The sequence below is a fragment of the Ranitomeya variabilis genome, chromosome 3, assembly GCF_051348905.1.
Source record: "Ranitomeya variabilis isolate aRanVar5 chromosome 3, aRanVar5.hap1, whole genome shotgun sequence".
Classification (NCBI taxonomy): Eukaryota; Metazoa; Chordata; class Amphibia; order Anura; family Dendrobatidae; genus Ranitomeya; species Ranitomeya variabilis.
Genome location: NC_135234.1, coordinates 422,762,143 through 422,781,917, shown reverse-complemented (window position 1 = coordinate 422,781,917; position 19,775 = coordinate 422,762,143). Strand labels below are relative to the sequence as shown.

At 45.5% G+C, this 19,775-nt stretch overlaps 1 protein-coding gene across 2 annotated transcripts in view; it reads left to right on the top strand.

The window, feature by feature from the left end:
* Positions 1-19,775, top strand: part of VPS53 (VPS53 subunit of GARP complex) — a 276,186-nt gene that overhangs the window by 158,421 nt on the left and 97,990 nt on the right. For both annotated transcript variants that reach the window (XM_077296357.1, XM_077296358.1), the window contains exon 14: positions 1,921-2,163. In XM_077296357.1, the coding sequence (XP_077152472.1) occupies positions 1,921-2,163 (243 nt within the window). The remainder of the gene's footprint in view (positions 1-1,920; positions 2,164-19,775) is intronic.

The following is a 19,775-nucleotide window of genomic DNA, read 5'->3' as shown; positions in this document are numbered from 1 at the left end:
TACCCTGAAAAGGGCTGATATTACAACTAGTCCCGACTCTTCTCGACTCCCTAAACCTATCTCTCTGACAATTCGCTCCAAAAAACACTCTTAGTCTGTATAGCGCCCACAGCAGCAGCGGTGCCGTCTAACACTAAGCTGCAGCAGTGAGGAAATGGTGGCGACGGGGCAAATGGCTTGTTCTTATAGGGCGAGGACATGTGACATACACAGCCAATGACGCATGCCCTTGCTTGTGTGCATCACATGCACATTGCTGTGTGTGTGTGTGCACTGCTGATAGGCTGAGAGACTGCACCGCCCCTCTGTAAATGCGGGAAAGAAAAACAAAATGGAGATCGGCGTTATTTCAGCACAGATCTATTCCCCCCCGCCCACTATACACTGAAACAGTCCATTAACAATGATGAACCGTTTTAATGTGCAAATCAAGCTAGGCTTTTGATGAACAAAGAGTTATCGAACGGAAACTCGAACAGCCGAATTTTAAGCAAATTGTTTGGGTTCGTCGAACGACTCGAACACCACCCAAAACAGCTCGAATTTGAAATTGGCGAACAGTTCGACTCGAACACCGCTCATCTCTACTTAGCACCCCTGGTATCTGCAATATTAGCTCAGAAAGACAGGGTGAACAGCATTGTGAGCAGCCTTTTCTTACCTCAAGACCCCTAGTTTTTATAGCATTAGATCAGAAAGATGGGGTGCACAACAGTGTAAGCAGCCTCTTCTTACTTCTGCACCCTTGTTATCTCAATCTATAGTACTAGATCAGAAAGGGTGGACAGCGGTTGTTACCTCAGCACTCCTGATATCTCCAGTATTAGATGAGATTGACAGGGTGCACAGCAGTGTAAGCAGCCCCTTCTTACCTCAGCAACCTGGTATCTCCAATATTAGATCAGAAAGACAGAGTGGACAGCAGTGTGAGGATCCTCTTTTTACCTCAAGACCCCTAGTATGTATAGCATTAGATCAGAAAGACAGTGTGACCGGCCTCTTACATATGTGCGAACTTTGTGGTGGGTTCTGTCTTCATCAACCATAATAATCTAATTTGTTAGAAGTGTCCAGATACATTTTCAGTACTTCATTTTGGAGCGCAATCGCACCTGACACACTACTATGAAGACTTCTGCTTTAACCACAGTTTCTATACAACATAATGTGTTTTGGTCCTGACAGACCACTGCGCTAGACTTGCCATATGCTAGATAAGATTTGATCCTGTAGTCTTCCTGGGGGTTGCATGGTAGCAATTTATCTCCCTTAAATAGCATGCTTTTGAAGGAGGAATCAAAGCCAATATTGGTCTTATCATTTCCAAACTTCCATTGCCGTAGTACTAGAAGTTAACAAAAAGCTAATTTTGAAGGCACATTTTCTTATCTGAAATAAGAGACCGTGTCACGCCACGTTACTTTTCTTTTACGTTATGGGTGATATATGTAAAACAGATGTACACAGTAGTTTCATAGGAAAACTCTTCTTTGATTTGTAAGCCAGCAGAATGAATGTGATTTCCTTTGCTACTGGCACATTTTTGTAGAAATCGAACCTCAAGATTATTCAGCCAGGTATGTGAGATACAAATGTGGTTTGGATTCAGTTCATGCATTTTTTGGAAAATCTAAGAATGCTTAAAATAGTGGAAATCTATACCGTAACTTTTTTTGCTTTTTTCCCCTGGATATTTGAATTTTAAGGACCTTTGAAAACGGAGTCTCATATGTACAACCCCCTACATGATAACCAAATAAGCAAAAAGCTTTTTGGTAGGTCTCTTCCTCCACAATCGTTTAATTTTGCATTGAAAAAGCTGTTTTCCCTGAAAAACCGTGCACCCAATCGTAACCGCCATTGTGTGTGAGTACCATAAACTAGTTGCTCTTCAACTAACTTCAATGTCTATTCTCATAGGAACCTAGGTGAATTGATTGATCGCTTTGTTGCCGATTTCAAGGCCCAAGGGCCACCAAAATCCACTTCTGAAGATGCCGGGGCTGTTCTTCCAAGTTGTGCTGACCTGTTTGTCTACTATAAGAAGTGTATGGTACAGTGCTCACAGCTAAGCACTGGGGAGCCAATGATTGCCCTCACCACTATATTCCAGAAGTACCTGCGGGAATACGCCTGGAAGATTCTATCCGGTAACCTGCCCAAGTAAGTTTAGTTGTAATCTAATTTAGATTTAATAAGCTAAATTATTGATAAAAGTTAACTTTTCTCTTTTTCCAAAACTCTAAAGTGTATTATGCTGGAGTAAATGATGTTCTTGATCCGTTACTTATTTGAAGAACTTGCCGTACACCTCTGTCTGTGTTGAATTAAGTAAAGCATTCTTGTCTAACAAGCATTAAAAGTGTAAAAATGCTGCACATATGCAGAACTTTCATCTGTGGTATGTAGATTTAGTTCCTTATTTTCTGGGCAGAAAGGCGTTCTCTCATAAAGACAAGCCCATTTTTTATTTGAACCTTGAAGGGGAAAATATGTTGCTTGTGGGAAAATATTATTAAATGCCAGAGATGCAAATAAATGGGTAATGTAATACATAATGAGTCGTGTCGTATAACGTATTTCTCCTTGTTATCAGCTCTGGCAAATAGCTGTGATACCCTTAAGACTTCAATATGCCCTGAAATTGTGTGCCAGGTCTTTTTTTTTATTTGGATACTGGTGCTAGCTATTGTTGGCAAAATTATCTCTCTGTTTAATGTTTTTGAGATATACTGTGCTGTGCAAAACTTTAAGGCAGATGTGGGGGAAAATGCTGCAAAGTAAGAATGTTTACAAAAATAGAAGCGTTAATCGTTTTTATTTATACCGTATATACTCGAGTATAAGCCGAGATTTTCAGCCCAAATTTTTGGGCTGAAAGTGCCCCCTCGGCTTATACTCGAGTCACGGTCGGCGGGTGAGGGGGAGAGGGCGCTGAGGCATACTTACCTGCTTCCGGGGCTCCTGGCGCTCCCCCTGCCCGTCCCACGGTCTTCGGTGCCGCAGCTCTTCCCCTGTTCAGCGGTCACATGGGACCGCTCATTAGAGAAATGAATAGGCTGCTCCACCTCCCATAGGGGCGGAGCCGCATAATTCATTTCTCTAATCAGCGGTGTCGGTGACCGCTGACAGAGGAAGAGGCTGCGGCACCCGGAGACCAGCTGTCCGGGGGAAAGAGTGGGACACCGGGAGCAGGTAAGTATGTCATATTTACCTTCCCTCGTTCCACCCGCCGGGCGCCGCTCTGTCTTCGCGTCCTCTTGTTCTGACTGTGCAGGTCAGAGGGCGCGATGACGCATATAGTGTGCGCGCCGCCCTCTGCCTGATCAGTCAGTGCAGAGAGACGCCGGTACCGGACGCTGAGGAGCTGCAAGCAAGAGAGGTGAGTATGTGTTTTGTTTTTTTTATTGCAGCAGCAGCAGCAGCAATGGCACAGATTTATGTGGAGTATCTATGGGGCAACGGTGCAGAGCACTATATATAAGGCACAGCTTTATGTGGAGTATCTATGGGGCAACGGTGCAGAGCACTGTATATATGGCACAGCTTTATGTGGAGCATCTATGGGGCAACGGTGCAGAGCACTATATATAAGGCACAGATTTATGTGGAGCATCTATGGGGCAACGGTGCAGAGCACTATATATAAGGCACAGCTTTATGTGGAGCATCTATGGGGCAACGGTGCAGAGCACTATATATAAGGCACAGCTTTATGTGGAGCATCTATGGGGCAACGGTGCAGAGCACTATATATAAGGCACAGCTTTATGTGGAGCATCTATGGGGCAACGGTGCAGAGCACTATATATAAGGCACAGCTTTATGTGGAGCATCTATGGGGCAACGGTGCAGAGCACTATATATAAGGCACAGCTTTATGTGGAGCATCTATGGGGCAACGGTGCAGAGCACTATATATAAGGCACAGCTTTATGTGGAGCATCTATGGGGCCATAATCAAAGGTCAAAGGTGCAGAGCATTATATATGGCACAGCTATCTATGGGGCCATAATCAAAGGTGCAGAGCATTATATATGGCACAGCTATCTATGGGGCCATAATCAAAGGTGCAGAGGTAATATATAGCACAGCTATCTATGGGGCCATAATCAAAGGTGCAGAGCATTGTATATGGCACAGCTTTCTATGGAGCATCTATGGGGCCATAATGAACTGTGCAGAGCATTATATATGGCACAGCTATCTATGGGGCCATAATCAAAGGTGCAGAGCATTATATATGGCACAGCTATCTATGGGGCCATAATCAAAGGTGCAGAGCATTGTATATGGCACAGCTATCTATGGGGCCATAATCAAAGGTGCAGAGCATTATATATGGCACAGCTTTATGTGGAGCATCTATGGGGCCATAATGAACGGTGCAGAGCATTATATATGGCACAGCTTTATGTGGAGCATCTATGGGGCCATAATGAACGGTGCAGAGCATTATATGTGGCACAGCTTTATGTCGAGCATCTATGGGGCCATAATGAACGGTGCAGAGCATTATATGTGGCACAGCTTTATGTCGAGCATCTATGGGGCCATAATGAACGGTATGGAGCATCTATTTTTAATTTTGAAATTCACCGGTAGCTGCTGCATTTTCCACCCTAGGCTTATACTCGAGTCAATAAGTTTTCCCAGTTTTTTGTGGCAAAATTAGGGGGGTCGGCTTATACTCGGGTTGGCTTATACTCGAGTATATACAGTAAATTAGCAAAATGCATGAACTCAAAAGCAAATCAGTATTTGGCGTGACCACCCTTTGCCTTCAAACAGCATTCGTTCTTCAAGGGACATTTGCACACAGTTTCTAAAGAAACTCTGCAGGAAGCTTCTTCCAAACATCTTGGAAAATTAGCTACAGATCTTCTGTGGATGGAGGCGCCATATTATCACTTATGGAACTCTGTTCTTTTTTTTTTTTTTTTTTAAATTTTGAAAATAGTTCTTAGAGCACCTCTGCTTAGTTAGAAGAGACAGAGCAGGAAATGTTCTCATACACAAGGCTCCCGGGGATATCACTGCACTTTCTGAGAAGACTGGCATTGGCGCTCCACCTGCGATGAGTGTATTGTCACATGTGTCCCTGTCTGTCAGTGGGTTCATTATCTATCAATATCACACTGGTTTTTCCTTTAATCTTTTCACTCCGATCAGAGCACAGACCATTGTGACAGTGGTAGTTGGTAAAGGTGCAGGCAGACAGGGAGAAATCTTCGAATAAAGCAGCACTATGTCCCTGGGAGCAGCGCACAGTAAGGCCATGTGCACACGTTCAGGATTTTTAGCGTTTTTTTTGCGTTTTTTCGCTATAAAAACGTGATAAAAACGCGAAAAAAACGCTAACATATGCCTCCTATTATTTACAAGGTATTCCGCATTTTTTGTGCAAATGTTGCGATTTTTTCCGCGAAAAAATCGCATAGCGGAAAAAAAAGCAACATGTTCATTAAAAATGCGGAATTGCGGGGATTCCGCACACCTAGGGGTCCATTGATCTGCTTACTTCCCGCACGGGGCTGTGCCCACCATGCGGGAAGTAAGCAGATTATGTGCGGTTGGTACCCAGGGTGGAGGAGAGGAGACTCTCCTCCACGCACTGGGCACCATATAAGTGGTCAAAAAATAAGAAATAAAATAAAAAACAGTCCTATACTCACCCTCGATGTCCAGCGCAGTGTTCCCGCCTCTGTGCTGCACGCTGGCTGGTTCCTGTAGCTGGTGTGCGGAGAAGGACCTTGCCGAATGACGTCACTGTCCTGTGATTGGTCGAGACCGCTCACGTGACCGTGACGTCATGGAAGGCCCTGCGCGCACACATCAGCTATAGGAATGGACGCCGGTGAGGAGATCTGATGTCTGCGGGTGAGTATAAGCATTTTTTTTATTTTTTTTTATTATTTTTAAACATTCTATCTTTTACTATAGATGCTGCAAAAGCTAAAAAGATGGTCACACTTGTCAAACGCTATGTTTGACAAGTGTGACCAACTTGTCAGTCAGTTTTCCAAGCGATGCTACAGATCGCTTGGAAAACTTTAGCATTCTGCAAGCTAATTACGCTTGCAGAATGTTAAAAAAACGCAAAAAAAACGGAAAAAAAACGCAAAAAAAAAAATGCGGATTTCTTGCAGAAAATTTCCGGTTTTCTTCAGGAAATTTCTGCAAGAAATCCTGAACGTGTGCACATACCCTAACTCCACAACATTGAAGATGGTATCTACTCTGAGCAGCAAGATCACATTGCTCCAAACAGATAAGTCACTTGGGTGCTGGTGGCGTGACGCAGTGCCACTAGGTATGTCAAGAAATGTCGGCGACGTTTTACTGATACCGGTAGTCCCGTCTTGAATAAAATTAGCATATTATTCACATAATTATAAAAGCCATTTCCTCATTAATATTTCAATAACTTATGTTATAACTTATAGGTTTTTGGGGGTTGTTTTTGTACCAGTAATATATTAAAATAAAAAAAGGCTGGAGTAATTTTTGGTGATAATATCCTCTTCAATTACATTGACTGATGAAATAGTCAATTGCCAATCGATAAATGAAAGGTATTTACACTTATGTTTTTGAAATCATTCTTCGCTGTAGATTGTAAGTTCGCAAGGGCAGTTTACAGTTAGTGTCTAGACTGTAATTTTTATTTGTATTCTGTATGCAACCCTTTCTCATGTACAGCACCATGGAATGAATGGTGCTCTAAAAATAAATAATAATCAAAGGTGTGAGGATTGGCATGCTTGACCAGGTTTGAGATGCAAGTCTGCAGTTACTTTATGTGACTGCAGGCTTCTTTCAGCAAAATGCAACCACGGGGAGACATCTCAGACCGCTGCAGCCCAACAGCGCCCGACTACACCTGGGGCAGATGCCCCCCCCCCCCCAAACACTGATGATGATGATAATACTTCACTTTTTCAACACCCACCTGAAAGTTGCAATACATAATACACAGCTTATTATCATATCATATTATCAACTTCTTTGCGATGTAAAATCGAACATGTCTGTTACGTACACACTTCTGAACACGTGATGTGGGGTGCAACTATAAGGGTTAATTTTGACTCCTCCCTTTCAATCTTGCGCTCAGCCTCTGTTATAGGCTGAAAAGTGAGCATAAATCATCATATACTCATCTAATCCGGGATCCCAACACATTGATGTCCCTGCACTACCGCTCTCAGCCATGGCAGGGTGAAGCAATAGCCGAGGTGTTCTGACCTTCCTATGCATGTGCCTGTCCATCGGCATCATCCTGCCGTGGCTGAGAGCAGTAGTGCAAGGAGATAATTTCTCCCCTCCTCTGCCATAGAGTTAACTGTATTGGCACGTTATGCACACCGATACAGTTAAGAGTAGTGTGGCTGTGAGTGGGCCGCTCAGGGCCCGAAGTAACTGCCTCCTCTGCTCCCTGGTAGCCCACAGAATACACTGTAACACGCCCAGTCCATCAAAGTTCACAGCAGCTCAATGTGTACAACGATAAATTGAATTGATCTCCATGCCCCTCACAGTATTACATCCACCAGCCCAGAAGTATTCAGTGCCACACGCAGTACACAAATTCTGCGGGTTAGACGCTGCGTACTTGTGCAAGCGTCCAAACCACAGCGTCAAGATGTTCCAACATAGTGGATGGGATTTCATAAAATCCCATGCCCACTATGTGTCCACAGACACCCACGGCTCACCCGCAGAGACGGACATGCGGCAGATCTCTCCAGACCGCAGCATGTCAGTTTCTCTTGCAGAGATGCAAGTCTTGGATGCGGTGAATCCCCATGGTTCAGTAAACACATGCAGATTCACGTTAAATAGATGGCAGTGCAAAGTACTTCCAGTTATGGATCGTCTCCACATACCCTAAAGGCCCCGTCTCACATAGCGAGATCGCTAGCGAGATCGCTGCTGAGTCACAAGTTTTGTGACGCAACAGCGACCTCAGTAGCGATCTCGCTATGTGTGACACGTACCAGCGATCAGGCCCCTGCTGTGAGATCGCTGGTCGTGTCGGAATGGCCTGGACCTTTTTTTGGTCGTTGAGGTCCCGCTGACATCGCTGAATCGGTGTGTGTGACACCGATCCAGCGATGTCTTCACTGGTAACCAGGGTAAACATCGGGTTACTAAGCGCAGGGCCGCGCTTAGTAACCCGATGTTTACCCTGGTTACCAGCGTAAATGTAAAAAAAACCAAACAGTACATACTCACCATCTGATGTCCGTCAGGTCCCTTGCCGTCTGCTTCCTGCTCTGACTGAGCCGCCGTACAGTGAGAGCAGAGCACAGCAGTGACGTCACCGCTGCGCTCTGCTCTCACTGTACGGCGGCTCAGTCAGAGCAGGAAGCAGACAGCAAGGGACCTGACGGACATCAGATGGTGAGTATGTACTGTTTGTTTTTTTTGGTAACCAGGGTAAACATCGGGTTACTAAGCGCGGCCCTGCGCTTAGTAACCCGATGTTTACCCTGGTTACCCGGGTGCTGCAGGGGGACTTCGGCATCGTTGAAGACAGTTTCAACGATGCCGAAGTCGTTCCCCTGATCGTTGGTCGCTGGAGAGAGCTGTCTGTGTGACAGCTCCCCAGCGACCACACAACGACTTACCAACGATCACGGCCAGGTCGTATCGCTGGTCGTGATCGTTGGTAAATCGCTATGTGAGACGGGGCCTTAACAGTAATCAGTGCAACCCCCCCATACACACACAGAGTATAAAGTGTAGTAGACCCACATCCCCTATATAGATATGATAGCAGACTACCAGTCTCACATAATATACATTGCAGCAGAACCCCAGCAACTCTCATACACATTGCTGTAGATCCCCACAGCCTGCCATGAGATACATTGCTACAGGCCCCTGCCCCATAAAATACATTGCTGCAGACCCCACAATAATATACATTTCTGCACCCTCATAATATTAGCCCTCCATGCAGTCCACCACAGTGGACAGTACTTACCCTGACACTACACATCCATTTTACCATTAATTTGCTGTCCAGCAGAAGTGAAGCCCTGAAACAGCACCGGAGAGGGAGGCGGAGCCAGCAGTTCTGCTCCGCACAGGGCCTGGATTGCAGAGATATACTGTAGACAGCCAGGAATCCCCCTTCAGCCAGCCGCTCTGACAGGACGTGGCCATGCACAGCATGCAACATCAGCACCACAACCGGGCAGTGGCAACTGAAGGTACAGCAGGCGGCCCTAAACAGCTGCTGAGCGACCGTTCCAGGAGGCATTCGCCCCTGGCAACATCCATTGCTGCTTGTTTTTGGTAAACAACACCCATTGAGTCAAAATTGTCACTACACCTGGAGATAAATTCCCAGAACGGTGTCATTTCCAAAATGTGGTCACATGAGGGGGAAATTCTGATCTCTGGCACTTAGGGGCTCCGTATATGTAGTCTGCAAACTATTCCACGAAAATTTGTTTTCCAAGAGTTAAATAGCACTCCTTCCCTTCCTAGTCTCGCCCTTTAGCTAAATGGTACAGTACAGCCACATATGGAAATTGTGTGACAATTTTTGTTGGCAATGCACTCTTAGCTGAATTCATTGAGTGGTGTAGTTTGTAAAATGGGGGTCACTTTATCAGGGAATTCTGCTGTTCTGGCACTTCAAGGGCTCTGCCTATGTGACATGGCAAAAGCTTGTAAATCTGGTACCACCAATCAGTTAAATGAGTATATAAGCAAGGTAGAACAGTAGTTAAATATATATTAAAAATTAACTTTTAATTTAATCCATTAAAAGAGCCCACTGGCTCAAACCAACAAAAACCATAAATAGATGCCAAAAATAACATAACCCACAATGTGCAAATACTACAAACAGCGCTACAAGCGCAATAGAGTCACTATAACGGTGAGCCACTATATATTTTCTCTCTTAAGGGCTCTAACCATTACAAACAATACCTTCAGGTATTTTTTACTAATAGAAAGGAACGACCTCACCCGAGTTGTGCGTCCTCTAAATCACAGCTTGCAGTAAAAAGCCGGTTCCCCTATACATGAGGGAGCCCTCTGCGTGCTCATTCATAGCCTCACTTCTCCGGGTTTTTTTCTTTTTTTCAGACAGTCATCATGTCCTCCCTTATGGTAGACTTCTCCCTATGTGACATGGCACCCTCAAACCACAAACAACAAAATCTGCATTATAATATGGCGCTCCTTCCCTTCTAAGCTTTCCACTGTGCCTGAAAAGTAGTTCCCGATTGTAGGGTATTAGCAAACTCAGGAAAAGTTGTACAACAAACTGCCATTTTAGTAATTATTATGTCTTCACCACCCAATGTTATACAATTCTGTGATGCACATGTGGTGTCAATATGCTGACTGCACCCTTAGATAAATTAATTGAACTGTGTAGTTTATAAAGTGGGGTCACTTGTGGGGGGGGGGGGAGAGCATTCTGCTGTCCTGGCATGTCAGGGGTTGTAACAATCATTTCCTCCTATCCCTTCAGAAAATTGAAAACTTGGTGCCATAGCAACATTTTAATGGGGGTTTCTGCTGTTTTGGCGTGTTAGGGGCTCTTCAAATGTGGCATGGTGTACGCAGCCTATTCCAGCCAAAATGGTGCTCCAAAATTCAAATGGCGCTCCTTCACTTCCAAGACCTTTTGTGCACCCAAACCATAATTTTCCATTACATGTGGGGTATTGGTATACTGCAGAGAAATTGCACAGCAAATTTTGGGGTCCATTGTCTGTCACCCTTGTAAAAATGAAAAATTTGGGGCAAGGCCAACATTTTTGTGGGAAAATGTATGGTTTCATTTTCATGGCTCAACATTATAATATTCTGTGGAGCACCTGCAGATTCAAGGTGCTCACCACACAGCTACATAAATTCCTTGAGGGGATTAGTTTCCAAATTGGGGTCACTTGGGGGGGTTCCTTTTTTAAGGCACATTGAGGGCTCTGTTAACGCATCATGGTATCCATTAATGATTCCACCCAATTTTGCATTCCAAAAGTTGAATGGCGCTCCTTCCCTACTGAGTCCTGCTGTGTGCCTAAGCATATACTCAGGAGAAACTTCACAAGAAATTGTGTAGTCCATTTTCTCCCGTTAGCCTTGTGAAATGCTAAATTTGGGTAAAGAATCATTTTTGTGGAAAAAAGTATAACATTTTATTTTTTCCTTCCAAATTGCTTTAATTTCTGTAAAGCACCTGAAGGGTTAATAAACTTGAACTTGAATGTGGTTTGAGCAATTTTTAAAATTGTGATTAATGTGTATTTCTCTAGTCACCTTCCACGACAGCAGTATCGGAGGATGTCTCCCCGCCCTAATAGGGGACAGGAACAGAAAGAGGTTAAATACCCCTCCCCTTCCTGCAACCACCAGTGTTTTTCCTGTCCCCTATGGGGCATGAAGAGGTTCTCCGATAGTGCTGCCGTGGCCGGCGAACGAGAGCACTGGTTACCTGACAGCCGGGCAGTCGCGGTTGCGAGCTCCGCTCTCCTCCTCCGCCTCCAGACTGCTCCCATCTCCGCGGTCCCCGCGTGACTTGGGACCTCCGCCCGCTGTTCCTGCGCCACCTTCAGGTGGCAATGCAGAGCGGTGTAGTGCTCCGGGGTCCTCCTGCAGCTCCCCGGCTTCCTCCTCTCCCCACGCTGCTGCGGGGTTGGCGCGCGCGCGCGCCGGAAGTGACACGCTCCGGGACTTCCGGTTTTTCGAACTGGAGCTTTGGCGCGCGCCGGCCGGCGTCCTGAACCTGGGAACATCAGCGACGGCCAGGGCGGGCGTCTCGGACCCCCCCAGGGACACTTTCGAGGGAGGAGCACCAAACTCGCTGGAATCTCGGTAAGACTACTTATTCCTGACTGGGGAGCCCTCCTAGTGAGACGTCTGTCGGTGACTGTACCTCTGGCATTATGGACGGCGACAAACCCTCTCACTCTGCCACTGCAGAGCCCAGCGCTCACCCCTCTACTGTAAGTAGTGGGATGATGTCCCTTGCTGTCCATTCTTTAAAAGTTTAAGCGGCTCAGTCCACCTTTCTCTCTCGTTCCAGGGAGACAAGGTCACTGGCACTAGGAAGCCCAGCCGCAAGTGTGGTGCTTGTGCAGCCAAGCTCCCCTCAGCATACACAAAGAAGCTCTGCCAACCATGCACAGACGAAGTGCTGCGTAGCGAACAGCCTTCTTTAATGGATAGCATCAGAACCCTCATCAGGGAGGAGGTTCAGTCCTCTATGGCAACCTTCTCTCGAACCCCGACTCCGCAGCCTTCCCCTCCTAAGAAAAGGAAATTGGGCCGGGTAGCCTCAGACTCTGACTCAGGCGAGATACATACCTCGGGTTCAGAGTACAGCTGGGAAAAAGAGGGTTCTACTTCTACTTCTGCTCCCAAATCGGATAGTAGGAAGTACCTCTTCTCCTCTGAAGATTTGGAAGAGTTAATTTCCATGGTGAGAGGCACCATGGGGGTAGAGGAGGAGATAGAGGGCCATTCCGTGCAGGATGATATGTTCGGGGGTCTGAAACCTAAATCGGTAAAGGGATTCCCCATACATGAAAACATCGAGAACATTATCCTCCAGGAGTGGAGCCTGCCAGAAAAGGGGCTGAACGTCCCATCTGAGTTCAAAAATCGCTTTCCCCTGGAGGGAGATTGTTCTTTATTTGATATGCCCAAAGTGGATGTTCAGGTGTCAAGGGTCACTAAGAAAACGGCCCTACCTTTCGAAGACTCCTCCCAACTTAAAGATCCTATGGATCGTAAAACTGAGAGCTTACTGAGGAGATCTTGGGACACCTCAACTAACTTATTGAAATCCAACGTGGCCTCAACATGTGTGGCCAGATCGTTGTTTCTTTGGCTTCGTACCTTAGAGAACCACCTCGTACAAGGTACATCCAGAGAGGACATCCTTAATTCTCTCCCCTTGCTCCAAAAAGTAACCGGATTCCTCGCGGACGCTTCCGCGGAATCAGTTCGGGTAGCCGCTAGATCCGCTGTCCTTACAAACTCAGCAAGGAGGGCCCTGTGGCTTAAGTCTTGGGGGGGAGACATTACCTCAAAGTCCAAACTTTGTGGTATCCCTTTCCAGGGCCATCATGTCTTTGGACCAGCCTTGGACGACATCCTGGACAAGGCTTCAGACAAAAAGAAGGTCCTTCCAGAACAACGGAACCCGAGGAAGCGTTTTTTTCGCCCCCCCCCCGTGAACAACCACCCCAACAGAACTATAGGGGAAAAGGCAAAACGGGGCGACGGAGCTACCCTAAAGGTGGGAGAGCCAGAAACATCATGGTCCCCCAGCCCCAGCAGCCCTCTGAAAAACAATGACTGCTTCCAGGTCGGGGGTCGACTCTCGAATTTTCTCTCCAGGTGGCAGGAGATCACCAGGGATCAGTGGGTCCTGCGTACCATACAGGATGGCCTAAAATTGGAATTCGAGAGTCCTCCTCCTCGCCATCTAACAATCACTTCTCCACAATCTCCAAAACTTCAGGAGGCTTTGAGGTCGGATATTCTAAGCCTGCTCCGGGAGAAATTGATTTCCCACGTACCACATCGGGAAAGAGGAGAAGGCCATTATTCCCATCTCTTTCTGGTGAAGAAACCCTCAGGGAAACACCGTATCATCGTAAACCTGAAACCTCTGAATCAGGTGATAAGATATCGAAGATTCAAGATGGAATCTATCAGATCAGCAATCCCGCTGATTGGACAGAACTGGGTAATGGCCACATTGGACCTGAGGGACGCATATTACCATGTGCCAATACACCCAGACCACAGGAGGTTCCTCAGGTTCGCCATCTCCCAAAACAAACGGATCAGCCATTACCAGTTCAATGTCCTTCCTTTCGGAGTATCATCAGCTCCACGGGTCTTCACCAAGATCATGTTGGAAGTGATAATCTTTATCCGACAACAGGGGGTCTGCGTCATTCCATACCTGGACGACTTCCTCCTCATTGCTCCATCAGCTTCTCGCCTCAATCAGGACGTGGCGAAGGTTTTCAGCATCTTAACGTCTCTCGGGTGGATTCCAAATCTGGCAAAATCAGATCTCCGGCCATCTCCTCAGAAGAAATTTCTAGGAATTCTTCTGGACTCAGAAAAGAGAATGTCCTTCTTACCCAGGGACCGTCGGATAGATCTTGTCCACAAGATCTCCAGATTCAGAGACCAGAAATTCCCAACTCTAAGAGACTCTATGTCAATCCTGGGTTCTCTAACATCATGCATCCAGGCAGTCTCCTGGGCCCAGGCCCATACAAGGATTCTTCAATCTCACATCCTGTCGTATTCAAGAGGACACCAGATGGCTTTATCCAGGAAAATTCCTCTTCCCACTCATGTAAGATCCTCCCTCTCATGGTGGCGGAACCCCCGAAACTTACAGCGGGGAGTCAGCTGGGATCAGACCCCTCTCCGAGTACTTACAACAGACGCAAGTCAGAGAGGTTGGGGTGCTGTGATTGAGAAATCCCACTTTCAGGGTTTGTGGTCCCCAGAGATGAGACGCAGCTCCTCAAATCTGAGAGAGTTAAAAGCAGTGGAGGAGGCGCTAAAAGCCTCATCGACCCTCATCCAGGGTCACCATGTACGGGAGATGTCCGACAACATGACCACTGTCGCCTACCTCCGACACCAAGGGGGCACGAAATACTCAAGCCTAAAGCTAACTGCTGGAAGGATTTTTTCCTGGGCAGAGAAACACCTCCTGTCCATCTCTGCAGTACATATAAAAGGGCTAGACAATTCCCAGGCGGATTACCTCAGCAGGAGGGACTTTCATCCTGGGGAATGGTCCCTAAATCAGGAGATATTCCTATCCTTGGTCCAGAGGTGGAAAACCCCCGAGGTGGACCTGTTCGCCAGCAGACAGAACAAAAAGTCAGACAACTTTTTCTCCCTGAACATCTCAAACGAGACTCAAGGACTGGACGCATTCTCACATCCTTGGGAATTTACCCTAGCGTATGCCTTCCCGCCAATCCCATTGCTATCCAGAACATTGCAGAAAGTCTGGATAGACCAAGTCCCAACGATTCTGATAGCCCCACTGTGGCCAGGAAGAGGCTGGTTCAACGCGTTAACAGACATGTGCTTAGAGGGTCCAATCCTACTTCCCCAGAGACGCGACCTGCTTCAACAGGGTCCTCTATTTCATCCAGACCTGCACAAGCTGAAGTTAGCAGCCTGGCTTCTGAAGCCGAGATCCTGAAGGCCAGGGGGCTCTCTCAAGACGTGATTGAAACCCTACAAAAAAGTAGGAAGCCGATAACTAATGCCATTTATGGGAAAATATGGAAGAAATTTTCTTCATGGTGTCTTTCGAACAAACCAGATCCATTTAACCCGGAAATTGCTCAAATCCTTCAATTCCTCCAGAAGGGCTTGGAGATGGGACTCTCACCAAGTACCCTGAAGGTCCAAGTGTCGGCCCTCGGATCTTTCTTTGAACAAGATCTGGCAAGTCACCGATGGATCAAACGGTTTATAGCTTCAGCAACAAGAATCCGTCCAAGACGTCTCATCCACACCCCTCCGTGGGACTTGAATCTTGTCCTGAACAGTCTGACCGGTGACCCCTTTGAACCCCTTTCAGCCTCCAACTTAAAGATCTTGACCCTAAAAACGTTCTTTCTGGTGGCCATCACTACCGCCAGGCGTATAGGGGAGATACAGGCTTTATCAATCCGGGAGCCATTCCTGACCGTAACTATGGACAGCATAATCCTGAAATTAGATCCTTCCTTTATGCCTAAAGTGGTCTCTGAATTCCACAGAAATCAAGAAATCCTCTTACCCTCTTTCTGTCCGAATCCATCTAACCCAAAAGAGGAAATCTTTCATACCCTGGACGTCCGCAGAGTGGTCCTATTCTACCTTCAACAGACAGAAGGTTGGAGGGTGGATCAGAATCTATTCGTCCAGTGGTCAGGACGAAATAAAGGCAAGAAGGCAGCCAAAAGTACAATAGCAAATTGGATCAAACAGGCCATTAGCCTTGCCTACTCATCCCAGAATCTGACTCCTCCAGCTTCTCTAAAAGCACACTCCACCCGTGCAGTCTCAACTTCCTGGGCAGAGAGGGGTAGCGCATCTTCAGAGCAGATTTGCAGAGCCGCCACCTGGTCGTCAGTCCATACATTCACCAGGCACTACAGGCTCAACTTCAATAGGGACCTATCGTTTGGCAGACGAGTTCTCCAGGCTGTTGTCCCTCCCTAAAGAAATTAGCGGTTGGTATTGCTCAGATACTGCTGTCGTGGAAGGTGACTAGAGAAAATAGAATTAGAACTTACCGGTAATTCTCTTTCTAGGAACCTTCCACGACAGCACTAATTTCCCTCCCTATCTGATTTATGTATTAATTGTTTCCTGCACTTAAGTGGTAACTAAACATGCTACTGTGTCCAGAAAAAACACTGGTGGTTGCAGGAAGGGGAGGGGTATTTAACCTCTTCCTGTTCCTGTCCCCTATTAGGGCGGGGAGACATCCTCCGATACTGCTGTCGTGGAAGGTTCCTAGAAAGAGAATTACCGGTAAGTTCTAATTCTATTTTTCTTTCACATAGGCCCTCAAAGCCACTTCAAATGAGATGTGGTGTCAAAAAAAAAAAAAAAATGGTTTTGTAAATTTTGTTGGAAAAATGATACTGATATAAAGTAGACATGTGGTAAATGTTATTTATTCACTATTTTGTGTGATATAACTATCTAGTTTAAGGACCTATAAATTAAAAGTTTGAAAATTGCGAACTTTTCACCAACATTTTCAATATATTCACAAATAAACGCAAAAAATATTAACCTAATTTACCACCAACGTAAAGTACAATGTGTCACGAAAAAGAATCTCAATCTGTGAGATATATTGAAGAATTCGAGTTACCACCGGTAATTTTGCAGCCATACAGTGGAGAACATGAGTAAAGAATTCTCTTTTTGTCTATTTCACAGTCTCCCTAAACCTAATCGGAGGTTTCTCAGAAGACAACAGCATCTAGTGCTCTCACTTTTACAATAAGAATGCAGACTTTTTTTATAGGACGCTTTCCTTATCCATATAGTAAGCTACTTTGACAGGTTTCATTTTTCAGGGACTACACCATGATAATAAGATTGGGACTCATTAGTCTGAGTTCTCCTTGGTGGAATAGAACCTGTGCTATTCTAATTAAGAAGCAAGTCTTCTCACCTTCTGCTTAAGTGCTGTCAGACGTAGTGACAGCAGTGCTGAGTGCTTCACATTTGTATTTCTTTATGCAAGAAGCCCTTTTGACATCAGCTTAGCATTTCACAAGTACGAGCTGTCACTCTGAAAGCGTGCTCCTTGTAGGTTGGACAGACGGTAGGCACAAAGCTGTAGTTAGCGGTGGTGTGTTAGTCTCTTTACTAGCCGAGTCACCATATTAATGTCTCAGTCTTCGGCTGCCTTGTAAATTCCTCACACATGTACAGTACGGTAAGGAAGTCGTCTTGTCGGCTCCGTTTCCTACCACTGAATTGCTGTCCTCGTGCTCACATATGATGTCTGTTACTAAATGTAGTAGTCATCGTGGAGGCCAATAAATCTTTATTCTGCTTTGGTACAAGTAGGGGATGTGGGGATTATTGTGCTAGCTGGAAAGGTGTAGGTTTCTTTTTTTCTTGCAACTGGACACCAGCAGATTCCTTTCCACTGAGAAACTCCTAAAACTTTTTTTTTTTTCATGAGATCTAAAAAAAAAAAAAAAGTCATACCTGGCCTATGTTGTCCTCATCGGCTTCTTCCAAAGCAAACATGTCCTAGATGCGAGAGGACGGAGGCTTCTCTGTCATCTGTGAAAATAACACACTGTGATTGAGACGTAAAAATAAATAAATGGTCTGGTTTAGAACTGTACATAATCTACCTATTAGGTTTCGGCAACAAGGCCCTTTTAGTATCCATGAACTTTGGCTAGTTAGTACCTGGAAACATTACCTTCTTCATTCTACCAATTTCAGAATCCCTAGTTCTCATCACTGAATGGAAACATTCAGAAGTGTAAAACCAGTTGTGACGACTTCCAACTAACAATTGTGTGACTCATTGACCAGTTCATTTATGGGGTATTTTTGGGGATTTCTTGTCCAGGCAAAAGTTAGCAGCTTTTAGCATGTGTTTGTTTAACAACTTTTTTGTTAAGTGGACATTCCATGTAATTTTTAACCACTAGGGTTTGTTTGTTTTTTTCTTGTGTAACTAGTTAAGCGATTACTAATATTTATTGTAAAAATAAATAAATAAAAATGCAACCTCGAAGTAGGCACTTTGTGTTCGACATCATGTGACAATTCCTGTTTAATACAGGGCTTACCCTGTGATAATAATTAAAGATGTTGATCCATCAGACACATTTATGGCATATTGAAAACAAAAGTCCGATAGATACAGTCCCAATGCTGTACCCCCATCTATATTGAGAATAGGGCCTTTTTGGGTATTGTCAGGGATGGGGGGAGGTATCAACGCGTTTGGTCTCTATATTCATTTCTATGGGAGCTCCACTAATTGCCAAGTGCGGTCTGTGTGATAAATGTCTCAGATGGGAATAAATCTTTAGCCCTTTAGAGGATTAAGTGAAGATAAAAAAACACATCCCAAAAAGCTTGTAATTGCATAGAGCTTTTTACAAGCAAAAAAAATAATAGTCAAAATTAAAAAGCATTAAAGGGATTGTCTCACAAGACACATTTATAGCATATCCATATATACATAGCTTATGCCCTGTATATGTGATAAATATGTATTCCACCTTTGGGATTTGCCTTAAATGTCTGATTAAGGCTACTTTCACACTAGCGTCGGGCTCGGCCCGTCGCAGTGCGTCGGGCCGAGGTTACCGACGCTAGCGTTCTCTGCGCCGCACAACGGGGGCAGCGGATGCATTTTTCCAGCGCATCCGCTGCCCCATTGTGAGGTGCGGGGAAGTGCAGGGAGGTGGGGGCGGAGTTCCGGCCGCGCATGCGCGGTCGGAAAAAGCGGACCGTCGGCAGCAAAAAACGTTTAATGTAACGTTTTTTGCTCCCGGCGGACCGCCACAACACGGCGCAACCGTCTCACGACGGTTGTGACGTGTGTCAATGCGTCGCTAATGTTAGTCAATGGGAAAAAACGCATCCTGCAAGCACTTTTGCAGGATGCGTTTTTTGCCAAAACGACGCATTGCGACGTATTGAAAAAAACGCTAGTGTGAAAGTAGCCTTAGATGTGAGTCCCACCTTTGCCAAATAACGGTCACCTGTTTCCCAATTCCGGCTGGCGTCTGTGAGAGGTGAGGTGGCCATGAATGCCCCAGCTCTCTTAAAGACTGTGGAAGTTCTGCATATAGCCGAGTGCATTTGCCAGCTAAGGGCGTGTGGCAGATGTCCGTGCAAATCTGTCCAATCTTGGACCACAATGCATGGACTGGCTGTGACTCTTCCAGCCCAAGCATCATATATTTCTATGAGATTGTCACGCTTCTGCCAGTCCATGCATTAACGGTCGGCGCTCCGACTGATTTGCAGAGATGTCTGCATAAAACAAATAATGTTAAATTTACACTTAAAAGGGTGTTCGGAAAGAGCATTTTTATCCTAGCTCACGATCTATTTAGTCCCATAATCTAAGCTATTTTCTAATATTCTTGCTTTAAAAATTCCCTATTGTTCCCGAACTACACTATTTAGCTACTTTTGTATTTTTTCTTATTTCCTATCTGATGATTCATTTGAGTATCTCAGTGCATGATGGGATACT